The following is an 18,541-nucleotide window of genomic DNA, read 5'->3' as shown; positions in this document are numbered from 1 at the left end:
AATGAACTTGACGAAGCCTGCAAACGCCACGACATAGCATACTCGAATTATAGTGATTTACATAATCGTCATCAAGCAGATTTACAACTTTTAAATATGGCTAAAGCACGACTCAAAGCAAAAAACGCTGGGAAGGGTGAAAAACTCGCATCATGGCTGGTCAGTAAAGTTATGAAAACAAAATTAAAAACGGGATCTGGTATCACAAGTTTTAAAGGTTTAGTTTCTCGAATAAAGTCACACATCAAGAAACTGAAACCTAAAAATAATAAGTCAGTGGTAAAATATGCATATTTAGCTGCAAAAAAAATCTTTAATAATCATAAACATAAAATTCGTTTACCACGTGTTATACCTATACCGAAAACAGGAGGAATTTTACCATTAATTCCAATATTTGCTGGCTTATCAGCCTTAGGCGCTTTAGCAGGCGGTGCAGCTGGTGTTGCTAAAACTGTAAATGACTATAAAACCGCTCAACAGAACTTGCGTGAAACAGAACGTCATAATAAGGTGATGGAATCGGTTGCAATCGGTAAAGGTTTATACATGAAACCTTACAAGAAAGGAAACGGATTATTCATAAAATGTACCAAATCTTGATGAAAGAGCTACCTAATCGAGCATTAACAAATATTGATATTATGAAGTATGCCAAAAATATTCCTTATTTTCGTGCTGTTTATATGAAAGATAGGTTGCCTAAAATGCCAAAAAAAAATTAATGTGGAATTATTAATTTAGACAATTCAGAAAATGTAGGAACTCACTGGGTTGCTTATGTAAAAATAAATAAATATTGTGAATATTTCAATAGCTATGGGGATCTTAAGCCTCCACTAGAACTAATAAAGTATTTAAAGAAATGTAACATATATTATAATTACAATAGATATCAGAATTTCAATAGTGTAAATTGTGGTCATTTGTGTTTGGCATATTTAGTTGACTTTTGGAATAAATATATATAACATGGAACATTGTTTTATTTTATGTTAATAGTAAAATGTCCTTCACACTGTCAATTACTGGTAACTCATCAGCTTTATCGACTTATTATTCACCTGCAATACAGCTAGACGGTGAATATGAGTGCGCTTTGTTGTATTTATCTACATTTAATTCGATTCCTAATATCGATAAAAGAAACAACCGATTTATATATGGTGATAATGAATTAATTGAAATACCTGAAGGAGCATACGAGCTACAAGACATAGGTAAATGATTACTTGAAGGAGAAAATAAAAGCATCTGCCTTTAATCTGCAGTGTAATAATAATACTCTACAAACCTCAATTTTTTGTACAAAAGATATACATTTTGATAAAGAAAATTCGATTGGTAAGTTGCTAGGATTTGGAGCACACGTTCTAAAAGCAAATATAATGCACACCTCTAAACACCCAGTCGACATTCTGTCAACAACGGTGGTAAGAGTTGAATGTGATTTAGTAAGCGGATCATATATTAATGGAGAACCTAGTCACATTATACATGAATTTGCTCTTAATGTGCCTCCTGGATACAGAATAGTAGAAGTTCCTAAAAACATTATTTATTTCCCCGTCAACCAAAAAAGTATCAGCTGCATACATATAAAATTATTAGATACTTCCAACAATCCTATCAACTTACGTGGTGAAGAAGTACAGCTGTATTTACATCTTAAGAAAAAATGATCGACTATAATAAATACACTACACAACAAACTAAAAACATCAGTCATCGCCGAACTATCTGCAAAGATACAGCCAAGAAGAAGGCAAAGTTAACTAAAGAAAACAAGGACTTTTTAAAAGCAATTGGGTTGTTAAAATGAATATTTTAGACATTTCTTCAAAGCCTGCTTACGACAACACAATAGATGGTGTCGAATACCATTCCTACAAACCATATATAACAAGTTTCAACAGGAATGATGAAATTCGAATACCTATAAACCAGCAAGATTTATGTATTTTACCATCAGCAAGCACTTTGTATTTGGAAGGGGTTGTAAACGTTCTGAAGCCTGGCACACCAGAACCGATATCGGCATCAAGTATTGAATTTACAAACAATGCTTTACTGTACTTATTCCAAGATATTAGGTATGAACTCAATGGAGTAGAGATCGATAGAGTTAAAAACGCGGGAATTACAACTACAATTAAAGCTTTACTATCTATGAATCAAAGCGATTCACGTGTGTCTAAAGTATGGGGCTGGGATATTAATGGTACTAAAAATGTAAACAATGGACGTTTTTCAGTTTCCATTCCTCTTACTCATATTCTTGGCTTCGCGGAAGATTATAAAAAAGTAATTATTAACTGTAAACATGAACTAATTCTGTTGCGAAGTAATACGAATCTCAACGCAGTGAAACTTAATACGGGTGAATACGTTGAAAATGTTCACATTGATAAAATAGTATGGCGTGTCCCTCATGTAAAAGTTTCTGATATAGAAAAGATTAATTTATTGAAACTCTTGGAAAAAGATCGTGGAATTCAATTAGTATTTAGGAATTGGGATTTGTACGAATATCCTTTACTTCCACAGACTACAAAGCATACCTGGTCTATAAAAACGTCTTCTCAAATTGAAAAACCAAGATATGTAATTATAGGATTGCAAACGAAAAGAAAAAATAATGCAAATGCAGATATGTCTAGATTTGACCACTGTTACTTCTACTTACTTTCCGTACGAAAATATAAATGTTGATTTTGCCGGTTATAAAATTGCTTTATTATATGAACAATATGTGAGATTCCAACAGTCTTATTACGGACGGCGAGCAGATCCTTTGCTAAGTGCTAAAGAGTTTAAAGAGATAGCTCCTCTCTTCGTCATTGACTGCTCACGCCAAGTCGACAATCTAAAAACAGGATCCGTGGACGTTCGGGTTGAGATAGAAAGTGACGAAATTATACCTGACGGAACATCTGCTTATTGCCTCATATTAAACGATAGTATCATTGAATACAAGCCTTTGAGTAATATAGTAAAAAAACTATCATGAACGACATTGTGATCGTCGATCTTTTGGGGTTTAAAGTTAAGAACGATTTTATTGTGAAGGAATTGGCTATAGCATTATGCTGAATATACAGTAATGTTTTTAGTTAAACCCCCTAATCCTTTTAATTATTTAACAAAACAAGAAAAAAACAAGTACGATGGCTAGAGGCAAATCATGGGATTTACTGGAGTGAAGGTTTCATTGACTACCGTGAATTTAAACGTATAATTGTACCATATTTGAATAACAGAAAAATAATTACTAAGGGCTTAGAAAAAGTGAAATGGATTAATTAATTGTGTCCTACGTGCACGGTAATAGATATTGGTTCTAAAGGATGTCCTAATTTTATGAAACTGTGTGATATCTATGATAAAAATAATTCTATGACATGTGTAAATCATTCAAAAAAGTGTGCTATAAAAAGTGTGGTATGTGTAAAAAAATGGTATTTCGAAAATAATATGTACTTATTTGATTTATTTAAATAAAAAGTAAAATATTGATTTATGATTTTGTTTCATTTAACGGTTTTCTAGTAAAACAACGAAATTTGAAAAACACATTTTATTTATTAAGTTCATAAAACTGTTTAAAGTACAATAGATAAAAAAATATATTTTTATTTTGAAATAACAGTTACCATATTAACTATTTCTACTATATACATTAAATGTTTCCATAGCTTGTAGTACTCTGACATTAGTCAGAGACTAAATGATTAATAAATGATAAATGATTGATTTGATAAATGATTTCTGATTCTGATTCTGATTCTGATTCAGTCTGTCCCAATATATCATCATAACTATCTTTTACCACATATTGGGCTTTCACTAAAACATCACTTTTTTCTTGATTTTCACTTGTATTTGAAGCACCTAAATCCACTATGCTAATTTTAATTAACTTGGTGGCTTTCTCCGCGTTCCGATTATGCACAAATGACGATGACTGCTTCCATTTTCCGCATTTAACTTTAGATTTAATTATCTTCCTCTTCTTCTTCTTATCACTTTTCAGCTTTTGACTCTTGTTATCATGAGGCGCCGTCGATTTTGTGGTAGTCGCTTGAACAGGATACCTTTCATCGAAGTCAGCAAGCGGATCTTGCGCGTAAGGGTAGAATAAATCATCTTCGTTAACGTTTGTTAAATTATTCGACATGTTCTGAAACAATAAAACGTATCACATTAATTTATGTATAAAATAAAATACAAACATTTGATTTTATTTATAAAATAAACCACAGTACTTACCAAAGTACTTAGCAGGCACCGCTTTTAGTGCTACACCTTCGAAATTATGATGATGATTTTTAACCGTCAACGGTGTCTACGTCTTTGTCCAGGAGTAACTGAAAATACAATGACAGATTAGACTATACCCCTCAACACATATAAAATAAAGTAATAGGTAGTTTATGCACACAATAACACAATAAACGAATATTACCTGTTCATACTTATTTAAGCTACAAGTTTCAACTTGTTCACCCAGCTCCTTTGACATCAGGTAACATGAGTACAGCGCGGATGCCAGCACTCGATCTTCTTTATCATGCGCGCCGTATATACTTCTCACAAGAGTTTTTTCTTTGATCTTATCTCCATCTCGGCGAAGACGATGAATTTGTATTGATACTGTAAATTTTGGGACTTCATCCCCCACTATAGCGAGAAAACTCATTTTCGGCATGGACGCGGACATTTTCGAAGGTGTTGCACTAACGAGAAGCGAAATAGAAATGAAATAAATTATGATGCAACGTCGCGGTCGCCGCGTTGCCCCGCACATATGCGCCTTCTCATGTTACCGCACGTGCACACTCAAAATCGCTTAGGTTTTCATTGTCGCGTTGTATTTCACGTTAACAAGTTTAAACATGAAAAATGGAGACTAGCGATTATAATTAAAGGAAGTATTTATCTAGTACTTATTTCATCACACTAATGTTATAAAAATGCGAAACCCCTAAAGAGCTGAACGGATGAAATTTGGTAGCTAGATATATCACATAGCTACCGCATTAACGCAAAGGCTACTTTTTATCCTATAAATTTTGAATCTACGGTGATTAATTTCAATGATTGTGCAAGACAATATAGTATACTTAGGTATCCAACATGTCGGTACTCGTTGAAACAGTAAGACCTTCGCCACACTTGGCGGAAATTCCGACGCCGAACTTCCGTTGCGGTAAATAACCTGCCTGTGTGTGCCTGCTATTTGTAATTTTTATACAAATATTTGTATCGGCGTTCCGTTGCGGAAGATCCACGACTTAATTTCCATCAAGTGTGACGAAGGTCTAAGTTACCTGTCTGGTGATTTGGTAGGTATGAATAAATGAAACTATTATGTTATGTATATCATATTCTTATTTATTTTCTCCACTGCTGCTAACTTTTTATATAACAATCGTCATCATCTTATATTATATTTTTATGTTTATAGGTACCTACTTACAACATAAAGTATACTAACCTAAGTATTTACAAACAAAGAGTTTTAAGGATGATTCTTTCAGGGGTAATTGTTACATAGGTATTTTTACTTTTCTCTCTTAAAAACGAGCTTGCAATCTTCGAATAGATTATGAATCTGCTACATAAACGACTACAATTCCTCCCACTGCGAAGAACAATTGACCTTGAAAGAATCACCTTGAGCAGTACAGCCAAAAATTGATTTATGACCCCAAGCAAGGGTAGTCACTTTGTCAGATTCTAACAATCGCTTATCATCGTTGCTAGAAAGAGCTATTTTATTTACTTTTTGAGTGAAAATTTCATGTTTAATTGATTTAAATAGAACATTTTTTTTTGTAAACAACATCACCATTGTATAACACATGTTTATAGTCTGATACGCTCAAACCATTAATTACATTTTTTTTGGTACCCTTCGCCTTTTTTATTGTTTTGTTTAAGGTTTTAATACAGTAAAGCTTTGACCTTAATCCTACAAACTCTCTAATTATTTGTCCACCCATTTCGTCCTTGAATAAACCAGGAATCTTTTTATTAACAATAGGTAAACCAAATTAATTTTTTGGGTTGTAATTGCTTGTGTCAAAATATTTTAAGAAGTTAGTCTTCAAATCTTGGTAAATGTCATCTGTATGCACATTATATACGAAGCTATCAGTATCGGTATAGCACAACTTAATGCGGTTTCCATAAAATGGTTTTATTTTTGAGTAATGGAAATCGTACATATGACTTTTTGAGAGTTCAAGTACAGCAAAACCAATATAAATTGGTTTGTCAAGCACAATCTGTGAATGTTTCATCTGTATAGCTACCAAATTCTCAGAGAATATTGAAGCACTATGGAAATTGGGACTTGCTATTAAGGTCTCTGCGCCAGTACATTTTTTAGTTAGATTATTTTTGTCTGACCACTTATTAACCAATCGTACATCTACTCGTTGTTCTGTGTTCTCCAAAGTTTTTCCAAATATGCTGTTGTTTAATAATTTAAAAAAATCTTGTTCAAAAGTAGACTGTGCTTTCTGGCGAAGTTGGGTGTTGAGATCTATGTATTTTTTTAAAAAGTTACTTTGATTAAATGTTATAGCTCTATGAATCTTTTTCAACACCAAGCCATGTTCTAAGCATTTTTTTAGATGTACGTAATGAATAACATAATTGTATTTATCATACAAATTAGGTATTAATTTTTTCGATTTTCCTCTGGGTGAAATAATTTTTTCAGGACAAAATGGAAAATCATTATGTTCATCATGTTAATGTGAAGGGTACGATAAGTCCACCTCAAGAATAAAACCATTTTCAGAGTCATCCATAATATTTAAAATATTCGACTCTAAAGTTTTTAATTCAGAATCGTTCACAAATCTGAAGTTTGAATGTGGTAATGTTTGGCACACACTGTATCCATATAAATTGTTACAGTCAAAGTAAACAATATGTACTTGGGTGAGATGGATCAAATGTTTCCAGATATTTATGATTTGCTTTAACATGTCGTTTAGAACACATGCAAACGCCACCGCGTATACCTTGCTGTATCATACGGTAAATTTCTAAATCAGTTACAAGTTCTAAACGAACGCCTGTTTTAAGGAGCATTGCATCAAATGATAGACTCGGAGCCGTAAGATAGAATGCAGGATCGAGTTAGTAATATTGTTTACATGTAAGTCGGAAATTTTCATAGATATCTGTCAACAAAAGTACATCTGTTATCAAGTACAAATCAGTATATTCACCCATATTGGTTAATTAAAATTTTAACCACACTGATTGAGCGTGCCCATAATCCTCATCTGAGATCGGTTCATTGGTAAGAGAATTGTAAAAACAGTCTTTGGGAGGCAAACACTTTTCTTTATATCGTTCCCAGTTACACATATAATCGTAAGGGTATACGCCCTTTCGAGTAAGCAAATTAAAGTGTTTTTCATCGGGATAGTAAGATTTTACGTATCTAAATTCATCGTTTTTTAAAGTCGGGGTTAGTTTTTCTAAGCTAGTTCCCAAAAACTTAAAGGAATCTACAAATCGTATCTGAAAGCTATCGGTATCGGATATAGACACAAATTTCGTGAAAGAATAATTTTCTTTGGTTTTAGGTATGACCTTGATGGGTCCAGGAACTTTAGCAAGCTCCTTAATAAAAAGATGACAGTCATAACCTGAAAGATTATGAAAGAAAACAGGTAAGAATTTGGGCACTTGAAAGTGCAAATTACATTGACTGTAAGCCGCACCGCGGTATTTACCAGTTACGTGACAATGGTCTCTAACTTTATCCATAACCAATAAACGCTCGCATATGTGACAAGTTTCGACATTTTCAAAGTTTAACGCATCACTTTCTGTAAAATCCATAGGTACACTATTACTTAATACTGCGCTTCTCCTTTTTGCATCGTTGCAAATTGAATCAACAAATTTGTCAACACAATCTTGTCCTCGGTACGATGTAATGTGATTATATCGTTCATCTACAGTACAAACAAGATGATTAGCAAAAGCTACGGGCACGTGCTGCTGATGAGTCACTGTGCTTGACTTGATAGGACCATTTTCACAAGTCTCGTAGGGTACGAGCATTGACTTAAAATCTGCATAAACAACAAAAGGAACATTTTGTTTTCTGTTATAATTTTTGAACTCTATAAAGGACCCTTTTGGGGGTAATTTAGTAGCTACACCTCCACAACTATGAGAACTTAACTGATCGGTCGAGTTGAAAAATAACAAACAATGTTCGCAAAAATACAATTTACCATGATGTTTAGAAATTTGACTTCTAACTAGTCGCGGTAAATCCTTGATTAAACAGTAATGTGACATATTACCTTCCTGTAGGTACAGTAGGTGAATTACTTTTTTATTTAATGGTTCAGATTTGTAAAGAGGGCCGATAACTGTATTATTATCTTTTAAACCGTAAACAAAAATACATATTTGAGGGTTGTTAATTTCAAATTTAGCTATGTCTGAAAAAGTAACTGGAAACGATATATCCTCTACATTTAAAACGTCTTTGAAATTAGGATATGACGATACTCTATCAGGATGAGATTTAACTGGGTATAAAGCAGCTGTAACTGACCACAAAAAGCAAAAACTGTCTTCGTTTTTTATGTTTACACACGCTTTTCTGGCTTTGATTGGTGCAGGCAAATCAATGTGACCTGACCCTCTTAATGGTTGATATTTATTAATATTCAATTCTAAATGGGAATTATGTAAGAAGGTCCAACCACTATCACGTTCTTGAAATTCACATTTTTTTCTCATCAAACTAATTTTCACTTTGTTCATTAAACTATCAAAGTCATAATTTTTATAGAGAGTATAATTTTTAGTTCCAAAAGACTTTATTTCCTGAGAATCATTTTTTACTAAAAGAAAAACAGCAAAATGTTCAAAATTGAGTTTTATACAGTCATTTTCCTTGAGAGACAAATCAATTAATGTTTTGATTTTATTTTTTATATCATCAAGAAACCGATCTAAAGAATTATGACCATCCAAATCTGGTGATAATATTCTGTATGAAGCTATTCGGTTGCGAAATGCGGACTCAATTAATTCAATCCCGTCGCTAAAAGGAGAAATATTTTTATTTTTATGGTTAGTGCTTCGTAAATGCCCCACCCAATGAACACGATCTACAGAGACTTTACAAACTGTACAAAACACCATTTTTGATAAGTATACTTTAAATATACAAAGAAAATGCCTCGCCTTTCATACGCTAACGACATAAAATTGCAATATACACAATGAATGTATGATTTACAATTATAATTTCATAGGTATTTGGTTGAAAATTCAGTGGAAAAAAACTACTAAGTATCTTAAAGTGAAGTTATATCAATGAACAGCAGCAGTGAGAGAAAAGGTTGTAATAAGTACCTGAGTAGTAGGTACTTATTACTATTCGCTTATGAAGACGGGCTCACAATCTTCAAATAAATTATGAATCCGCTGCATAAACGATTGCATTTTCTCCCACTGCGGAGTCCCCCGATCTAACTTTACTTTAAGAGTAACTTCAGCCTCTTTCCACCGCTGATCTGGTTTAGAGGCAACAGCTTTCTCGGTGTTATACACCCGGAACTCTATATAGTACTCGCCAGACTGGTTGACGAGCTCCCGGCGCACTCGACCGTTGGGGACGCGGCTGGTCAAATAAGTCTGCAGCACTGCAGACTTCGACGTCCCCGAAGTTGCTCCCGTCTCAAACCCGAAGAGTCCTCCAGGGCCAGTACTGGAAACCGAAAAATACGAATAAGTAATAATTTATATAGGTTTAAAGGAACAAAGGAATAGCTGCACAAACGTCTCCGTCACCTTATTTTGAACTATGTTCATCATAATGATATTGTTCGTAATGTGTATACTGAATTATGGAGTGTAATAAAGATATCTACACAATTATTGAACCAGCTGTCCGCCCCGGCGTCGCACGGGTGCTCGGGTGAACAAAATACATAGGTATACGAGTAGCCTATGTTCATCAGAAATAATGTAAGATTCTAATGGTGAAAGAATTTTTCAAATCGATCCAGTAAGTTTCGGAGTCCATTCGATCCAAATACACAATTTGACAATCAAATCTTTCCTATTTATAAAATTAATAATGTAGACAAAATATGTAGAAAATTAGGTTTTGTTACATACCTCGATGAATACGTTGCGGTCGCGCCTGCCTCGTCGTTGGCGCTCGAACGCGACTTCTTTTTAGAACTGTAACAATAATGTTTATATTGAAACGATGCAAGTGTTACCGCCGTGCGCTACGATTTCCAATTAGAACGCTCATTATACCCATTACATTATTTTTATATTACTTTTGTTACTATTAATCAAGATACATAACATAACATATAATTATGCATGTATCTCAAAAGGGTAGAGATAGGGGATATGTAAGTTGTATTTGCAAATAGCGTAATATTATCTCGAATAAAATAAAAGTAAAGTGATAGATATTAAAGTACCTATTTAATGTTCCACTGATGGGCACGACTGTCTCACTATTAACTTCTCTCAAAAGCACCCAAGATTAAAGATAATCATGTTAATCTTACCTAGTAGGCGTTGGGGTCGACTCCGCCGGCTTCCTCTTGCTCGCAGGCTTCTTTTTCAACACTTTCAGCGCAGACGTAGGCGCCAGCGGCAGTTGGGAGTCCGAACCGGATGAATATTCGTAGTTAGACCTGAAAATTAAGAAATCGGTTAGGTACATGGTATTTAAAATGTTGTGTAAATTTATTATGTAAAAAACTCCAACATAATACATAAACTAAAAGTAAATGTAAATACTTACTAACATTTTAACAAACTTTCTTGAAGAAAAGCACTGAAGATGAAAATAACACACACGGATGAGGATACCACAATTGTGGACAATTGGGAATCGATCAAAGGAATGAGTAAAGTTTAATGATTTTTCCTATTTTATAGAAAAACAATACAAATCCGTGCAAAACTGAATTATGCAAAATAAAACCTTAAATGCAAGACAATAACGGATTATGCATTGCATATTTCAAATTTTTGCATTTTGGACGCGTAGTCATCGCTAAAATGCTTAGTTGCTATTCTCACGAACAAACGAGTTAGTCGCAACACTTTGTAAAATGATACACCGCATATTCATATTAATTAGGTATTTATTACACAGACGTAAACTTACACCTATTTCCGATGACGCAGTACGACGATGGCTCAGTGGTTAAGAGTTTGATGTTCAATGTAGGTATATGTTACAAGTTCGATTCTCTACATACATTTTTTTTCTGACTAAATTATGTACATTGAATATAAACGATAATCTTACGAAGAGGAATATCATGAATATACCTGCATACTGGTTGTGATGATTATGTAATCACGATCTAGTTGTACATTAGGTAGGTACCTAAGTTGTAATGAACAAGGAGTGCAACGTTTCAATACTGATATTTTAAATAATATTAACCTTATTTCTACCTGCTTTGAATCGAACAATAAGTCGAACGTTATAATCACCATCATCATTACAGTTGAACAAAAACATAACAATATTTGAGTAAACGCAAAGCATTGATTCTGCATGATGAATCAAAAGTGAAAACTTGTTCACCTTCTTCATAATGTATTGTAGGTAAACCTGTACCCTGCAATAAAAATAATTTATCAAGCGAAGTCAGTAACTGAAACTAGTTGTTTATTAAAAAGTTTCCCACGAGTCAGAGGATACCTGATTGATATAATATATGGTATAGTATAGCCCACATTCCTCAATGCATACGAGGCACAATCTGTGTAATGTGTAATGTAATTCAGTATAGATTTTTGCCTTGACCGGGCATGACAAGTGAGCTAGAGAGTGATTTTGATTCTTTTATAAATAGTTAAATTAATTGATCACACTATTAGGAAAAAGCTTCCGCTATGGGAATTATATCATGTAAGTCAAATTCATTATGTTATTACAATTTGCTGTCCTTGAATCTAATTACGACTCACGCCAATTTGGACAGAATTTCTGACACCCATGTGGTAATTTTTGGGTCACACATTGTATCGTCACTTTTATGTCTAATTCTAGAGATCGTTGAGCCAATCTGGTATTGAATGACAGGACCGAAGCTGATCTTGAATTCAATGACGACTCGCGCCAATCTGGATAGAATTTCTGATATTTTCGTATGGCACTTTGTGAGTCTCAATTATATTATCACTTTATGTCATAATTCTAGAGTTCGTTGAGCCAATCTGGTATTAAAATGACAGGACCGAAGCTGTTCTTGAATTCAATGACGACTCGCGCCAATCTGGATAGAATTTCTGATATTTTCGTATGGCACTTTGTGAGTCTCAATTATATTATCACTTTATGTCATAATTCTAGAGATCGTTGAGCCAATCTGGTATTAAATGACAGGACCGAAGCTGTTCTTGAATTCAATGACGACTCGCGCCAATCTGGATAGAATTTCTGATATTTTCGTATGGTACTTTGTGAGTCTCAAATTATATTATCACTTTATGTCATAATTCTGGAGATCGTTGAGCCAATCTGGTATTGGATGACAGGACAGCAAATTGTATAGAGACATGAAGCAATCTGCTAATGAATTTGACTTACAGGAAAAAACTTGATTCGAACACGGACAGACCAAAATAATTTTCTAAGTGATATTATACTTGTGATATTAAATACAGTGATATGAAATCCCATGACGACTCGAGCTATACTGGTGAGTGTTGTAGTTGCTAACCGATTGATCGTAATATTAAGAACCACACTCGATGTTATTGGGTATTTCTAGACCATCGAAGTGAAGGGATTCGCGAGAGCGCGCGCGATAGCGCGTTGGCGCTCGAGCGATCCGACTGAACGAAGATGGTCTAGAATGCCCAATAACATACTACTATTAAATTATATAAAATCGAATAAAATTAAAATTATCAATTCTCTAATAAATATAATTAAATTAAAATTATCAATAAAAATTACATTGGTGCCCATTTGGGTGCACACAAACTTAACCCAACTTTAGTTCGACAGCTCCCAAATGATTCTATGCCCCGGTGTCAGGGTTATTATTGAGCCGCCAAAGGCCTGCCAAGATAGCCTATTAATGTTATATAGGTTATAGCTGAGATTGGCTTACATTAGTTGTTTGTTGTTTCCTTCTCGTAATGTCCTCATATCTTGAAGGTCATCGTGACCTCACTTGTTAAAAGAACCACGTGGCTGTGTTTATCTCGAGGGAAATAAGTTTATTTTGTAAATTCGAAACACCCACGGCTTTTCCCTCAAAACTAGACTGAGGGCAATAAGACCGATGATTACTGGGTAAGCGTGTATCACCTGAGGCTACGTTTTTACTTACCATCAGGATTGTGGACAAACACAAATACTTATCATCAAGTTGGACAGATAAGCTAGCAAGATTAACTAAAGCGAGCTCAGTGATGGTTCAGAACTTCGGACCGTTTCAAGGAAATTTATAATGGTGGTTCAACTTTCCTCAATCAATGTATAATTCAATTCGTACACAATAATTTATTTTACCGGAGTGATGAAGGAAAACGATATTATTTAGAGGAAATTGGACATTGTTTTTGTTTAATAGTATTTTCTTTACAAACTCCGTGCTTCGGAAGCCACGTTAAGCCGTTGGTCCCGGCTATTAGCCGTAAAAACACCTCCACCAACCCGCAGTGGAGCAGCGTGATGGAGTATGCTCCATACCCCCTCCGGTTGATTGAGGGAAGGCCTGTGCCCAGCAGTGGGACGTATATAGGCAGTTTATGTAGGTACTAAAGACTGTAAGATTACTTGTGGGCCTGCCCACCACTTTAGGACCCACAGGCGTGGGTTTAGGTGTGAAAAGTTAATTATTATTTTCGAGAGTGAAATACTTTTTAGATCTCCCTTTGTCGAAAACAATTGTTTACAACTAAAGTTGGAGTTGTCTGTACTCTGTAAATGTCTTCTTCTAACGTGTGGATTGTAAGGTTGATTACCAACCTCATCAACCCTGGTGTCAGGGTTATTATTGAGCCGTTACATAAGTCAGTAATTAGTAATCGGACCAACGGAGTAACGTATTTTTAAATGCTGCTCATGTATAATTATTAAGCTATTAAAAGTAAATAAATAAAAATCATTACATTCTCATCTCTATTAAAACTTATTGTAATGGAAGGAGTTTAACTCTATTAAAACTTAAAAAATTAAAACAAAGATAAATCAGGATTGAAAAAAATATCCTCAAAATACTTTAACAGATTTAAACGTATTTTACTTATCAAGGAAAAATTAAGATTAATAGAAGCGATTTGTGGGGAGCCAAGGAGGGACTTGGACAAAAAAAAAATCTCTGATAATTTAATAATCCGCCAAGGAGAAAACATTTTCTTTAGAATGGTTATCGAACAGGATTTCTTTCTCGACCGTTGTCGGTGGATTTTATTTTGGGGCTAATGGCTCGTGAAATTACGACTCTACACCATCGCGATAAGTACTTGTTGCTTCGAGATGTTTCTACACTTCAAGTAGAGGAATATTTAATACAATAGGTAATTAGTTGGTATGTCTATGGGATATAGAATAAAGGAGGGATATTTTAATTATGTTGATCCCTTTTATATTAAAAAACAAATACTCCTTACATTTCGACATCAAACCAATAATCTTCTCTTCTTTTATCGTGTGGGTTGTGAGGTTGATTACCAACCCCATCAACCCAAAATAACCATACCAATAATAGACAACCCCTTTATATTTTTTCAAACTTCCTTCCATCCCATTCATTAACCATCCTAAATTCATACCATAATTCATACCACAAATAACCAAATCCCCATTCATTAACCTTCCAAAGTATTATCTCTTACTTTATACTCACTTTCTTACATGCCACTCCTCACTAACGACCTCCGTGGCCAGTGGTTGAGCGTTGGGCTCACGATCCGGAGGTCCCGGGTTCGATTTCCGGTGGGGACATATCACAAAAATTACTTTGTGGTCCCTAGTTTAGTTAGGACATTTCTGGCTGATCACCAGATTGTCCGAAATTAATTAAGATGATCCGTGCTTCGGAAGGCACTTCAAGCCGTTGGTTTCGGTTACTACTTCCTGATGTAAGTAAGTAGTCGTTATGTAAGCCATGTCAGGGGTCTTTGGCGGCTCAATAATAACCCTGACACCAGGGTTGATGAGGTTGGTACTCGACCTCACAAGCCACACGATAGAAGAAGACTAACTACAGATATCAGTAAAATACGTGAGAGCTTTTTGGCTTCATCGTTACGTATATGGAACACTTTATTGCTCCTGTTATCCGATATGAAACAATTTCTATATCAGCGGCGGTTATTTCCACTATACCACACAGTTTCAGGGCAAAATAAACCAACTTTCCATCCGTTATTCCAATTTTTCATCGCGGTACGCAAAAAATCTCTCGCTATCTCTCAACTGCATGAAATCGTCAGTCCGTAACCGACGTTCAATTAAAATATCCGGAGTACTAACTACCCGGATGCCGGACCGAAACCCGGACAGACTCGTCTGTATTTAATCCGTGCACATACCGAATCAATATCGGTTTAGCGGTAATAATTGAGTTGCGCCCGTACCTCGCACTGGGAGTTGCAATTACGGTACAACAAAAAAAGACGTGGCTAAAAATATCAAACCTGCAATGTCTTCTAATAGGACAGATCCACAGAACATTAAACTAATATTTCATAAGGTAAAGTTATTTATTATATATCGTTGTTCCCTCGTTAAATATTTACTACGACATTCATATTGTAATATCTGTTCAAATATCAATTTATTTGATACAAGCGATGCACAATGTGTATAAATAACAACATAAATTGATATTCAGTAATTGTCTAGTAAATAAGTTAAGGTAAATCATTTGAATTGGTTCTGGAATAACAAAAGGCTATTTTCATTAAACTATTGTAATGTTATGTATATGTAATTGTCAGACAAACACACACGCACACACACACACACACACACACACACACACAGACGCACACGCTCACGCTCACGCTCACGCACACGCACGCACACACGCACACACAGACACAAACATTTTTACAGTAAAGCGGAGTGTAATAGAAACAGAATATATTGTATTACAATATAACCACATTGAAACAGAACTTTTAAAAGAAACAGGCCAATCTGTTCTCCAATCAGACATCATCAAACTACAACAATTAGAAAAACGTGTCTAACCCCATTCCCCCTCGTTAACACGCGTTAACAAGTGATTCTTCATCCCCCTCGGTATCGCCCGCCACGTCTGCCACGCCTGTCAGATTGCAGATAACACTCGCCTGTGTCCAAACAAACTGTCATCATTTACACTAGCGGTTCTCAAAGTTTTTGCTCCTATCCCCCTCTAGGAATGGACATTTGATAATCACGTCAAACGTTTTCGCGTCACAGTCCATGACTAAGAATTCTTTTCCTTTTTTGAATTCGGAGATAATTTTTAAATTGTGTTGTCGCTCGAGATGTCAAATCCTTTTGTCATCTAACTTCTAAGAGTTTGAAATTCGAAGATTTCTATTTAAACTTCCAACCGAAATAATGCGAGGGACTGTTACGTAAGTACCTAATATTGAATGACAGCAATTCTGTCTTCAGAGTAGACAATCATAATGCCCTAAAGTTCTCAAACTTGATTTTGCAAGAGCCTGCAAACGAGGCGCGTTGACCAGACAGTTTGCTGATCGTGTGGCCAGCGCCAAACTTTCTCGAGATTATCCAGTCCAAAGTTATCACTGACGTCTGCAACACTGCAAGTCGCCGTCAATTGGATTTGCGTAGAGATAACATTATAAGAAAAATGAAAGAGAATTGATATTTGCGGACTATATGAATATGAACGGCTTGCGGCGGCTAATATTGAAAATAACAAAACCGCTTTTTGTAGTACAATTTTAGCTCTACTTGGCTTATCTTTAAAACAATTTAACTTACACGAGATGAAAACTCTTTTTTGTGGTCACCCATCCTATGACCGGCCTTTGCGAAAGTTGCTTAACTTCAACGATCGCAGACCGAGCGCGTTTACCGCTGCGCCACCGAGCTCCAAAAAAAAAGTTTTCATCTCGAGCTCCTCCGTGCTTCGGAAGGCACGTTAAGCCGTTGGTCCCGGCTGCATTAGCAGTCGTTAATAACCATCAATCCGCACTGGGCCCGCGTGATGGTTTAAGGTCCGTTCTCCCTACGCGTATCCATCCATAGGGAAGTCCCGTGCCCCTGCAGTGGGGACGTTAATGGGCTAATGATGATGATGATGAACTTACACGACAGTCTTAAAAATGCAGTAAATTCTCACGTTGTTGATCTAAAAATATGTCGGTGATGTAGGTAGTAATGCCACCTTGCGTTTAATGAATACGAGTACATTCGTAAGTTGATGTTATGTTAAAATCAATAACATAGTCAGTAAATTCATGTGTTCATTAAAATGTAAATAGATAATCCAAAAAAACATTTATTTTAATGCGTCATCGATAATATACAACCTTTTTTGTATGTTAATATTTAGATAAACGTCTATTTTTTTAAATAAAATCTCTTGTTTATTTTAAGGAAGGATCTAGAATATTGTCAGTTTGGAAGGCAGTGCGTGGCGCGATGTTTGCCGTAGGTAAGGTTGTTATTAGCAGGCGCAGGTATGTGTGGCGGGGCACGCAACTCCGCGAGACGACACTATGTATGCATGTCGATTGAAAAAGTAAATGATGACGTATACCTACTGCTGTAATCTTTACAGGAACTTGTGAAGTGGTAGTTCTTGTACAAATATAGATGAACAGCCTATACAGGGTGTTAGTGACATCGTAACGAAAACTTTCAGAGACAATTCAGGCCATGATTCTGAGTTGATATCAAGTGGAATTTTCCGTCGCAAAAGCATGGTGGTGGGTTAAAGTTTCATGAATTTTCCGTCAGGAAATTCCACTTGATATCAACTCAAAATCATGGTCTGAATCATCTCCTAAAGTTTTCGTTACGACGTCACTAACATCCATTCATATTTGTGTAGCTATTTTTGTGTTCATTCATATTTGTGTGGAATTTTCTATCGAATTGGACAAAACAGAAACAAAAAAATCATGAATTTGGCGACGTAAAATTCCACTTGATATTAACTCAGAATCATGGTCTAAATTATCCCCCTCAGTATCCTGTACGATGTCACTAACACCCTGTATACGTCCTACTGCTGGGTACAGACTTCCCCTAAAATAGACGCAGCGGACAAATATAGTAGGTGGAAGACCTCAATGTGATTCAGGCCGCGCGGGCGCGGTCGCAGACCCTGCTGAAGGTTATATATCACGAGTGTAGGTGACGTTCTCAGTAAAATATTTGTAATACCAAACTTAGCTTTAGCTTACCTGAAAGTTAATATTTCATGAATAATATTAACTTTCAGGTATTAACGAACTATGGATTAGATTGAATTCTAAGTAACAATTTTGAATATGTCCTAACTTGGAAAAC

The 18,541-nt window shown here is 35.3% G+C and overlaps 2 protein-coding genes across 8 annotated transcripts in view; one reads left to right on the top strand and one right to left on the bottom strand.

Moving 5' to 3' along the window:
* Positions 1–18,541, top strand: part of LOC126373913 (zwei Ig domain protein zig-8-like) — a 505,869-nt gene that overhangs the window by 154,888 nt on the left and 332,440 nt on the right. The gene's annotated exons all lie outside the window — the stretch shown is intronic.
* On the bottom strand, positions 8,922–10,869 carry LOC126373957 (uncharacterized). The gene is made up of 3 exons (XM_050020360.1): positions 10,587–10,869; positions 10,177–10,242; positions 8,922–9,763 (listed from the first exon to the last, which is right to left on the bottom strand). The coding sequence occupies exons 1-3, from the start codon at positions 10,796–10,798 to the stop codon at positions 9,430–9,432; spliced, it is 612 nt and encodes a 203-aa protein (XP_049876317.1). The 5' UTR covers positions 10,799–10,869; the 3' UTR covers positions 8,922–9,429.

Source organism: Pectinophora gossypiella, chromosome 2 (genome assembly GCF_024362695.1).
Source record: "Pectinophora gossypiella chromosome 2, ilPecGoss1.1, whole genome shotgun sequence".
Classification (NCBI taxonomy): Eukaryota; Metazoa; Arthropoda; class Insecta; order Lepidoptera; family Gelechiidae; genus Pectinophora; species Pectinophora gossypiella.
This window is presented reverse-complemented; position numbering and strand designations above follow the sequence as displayed.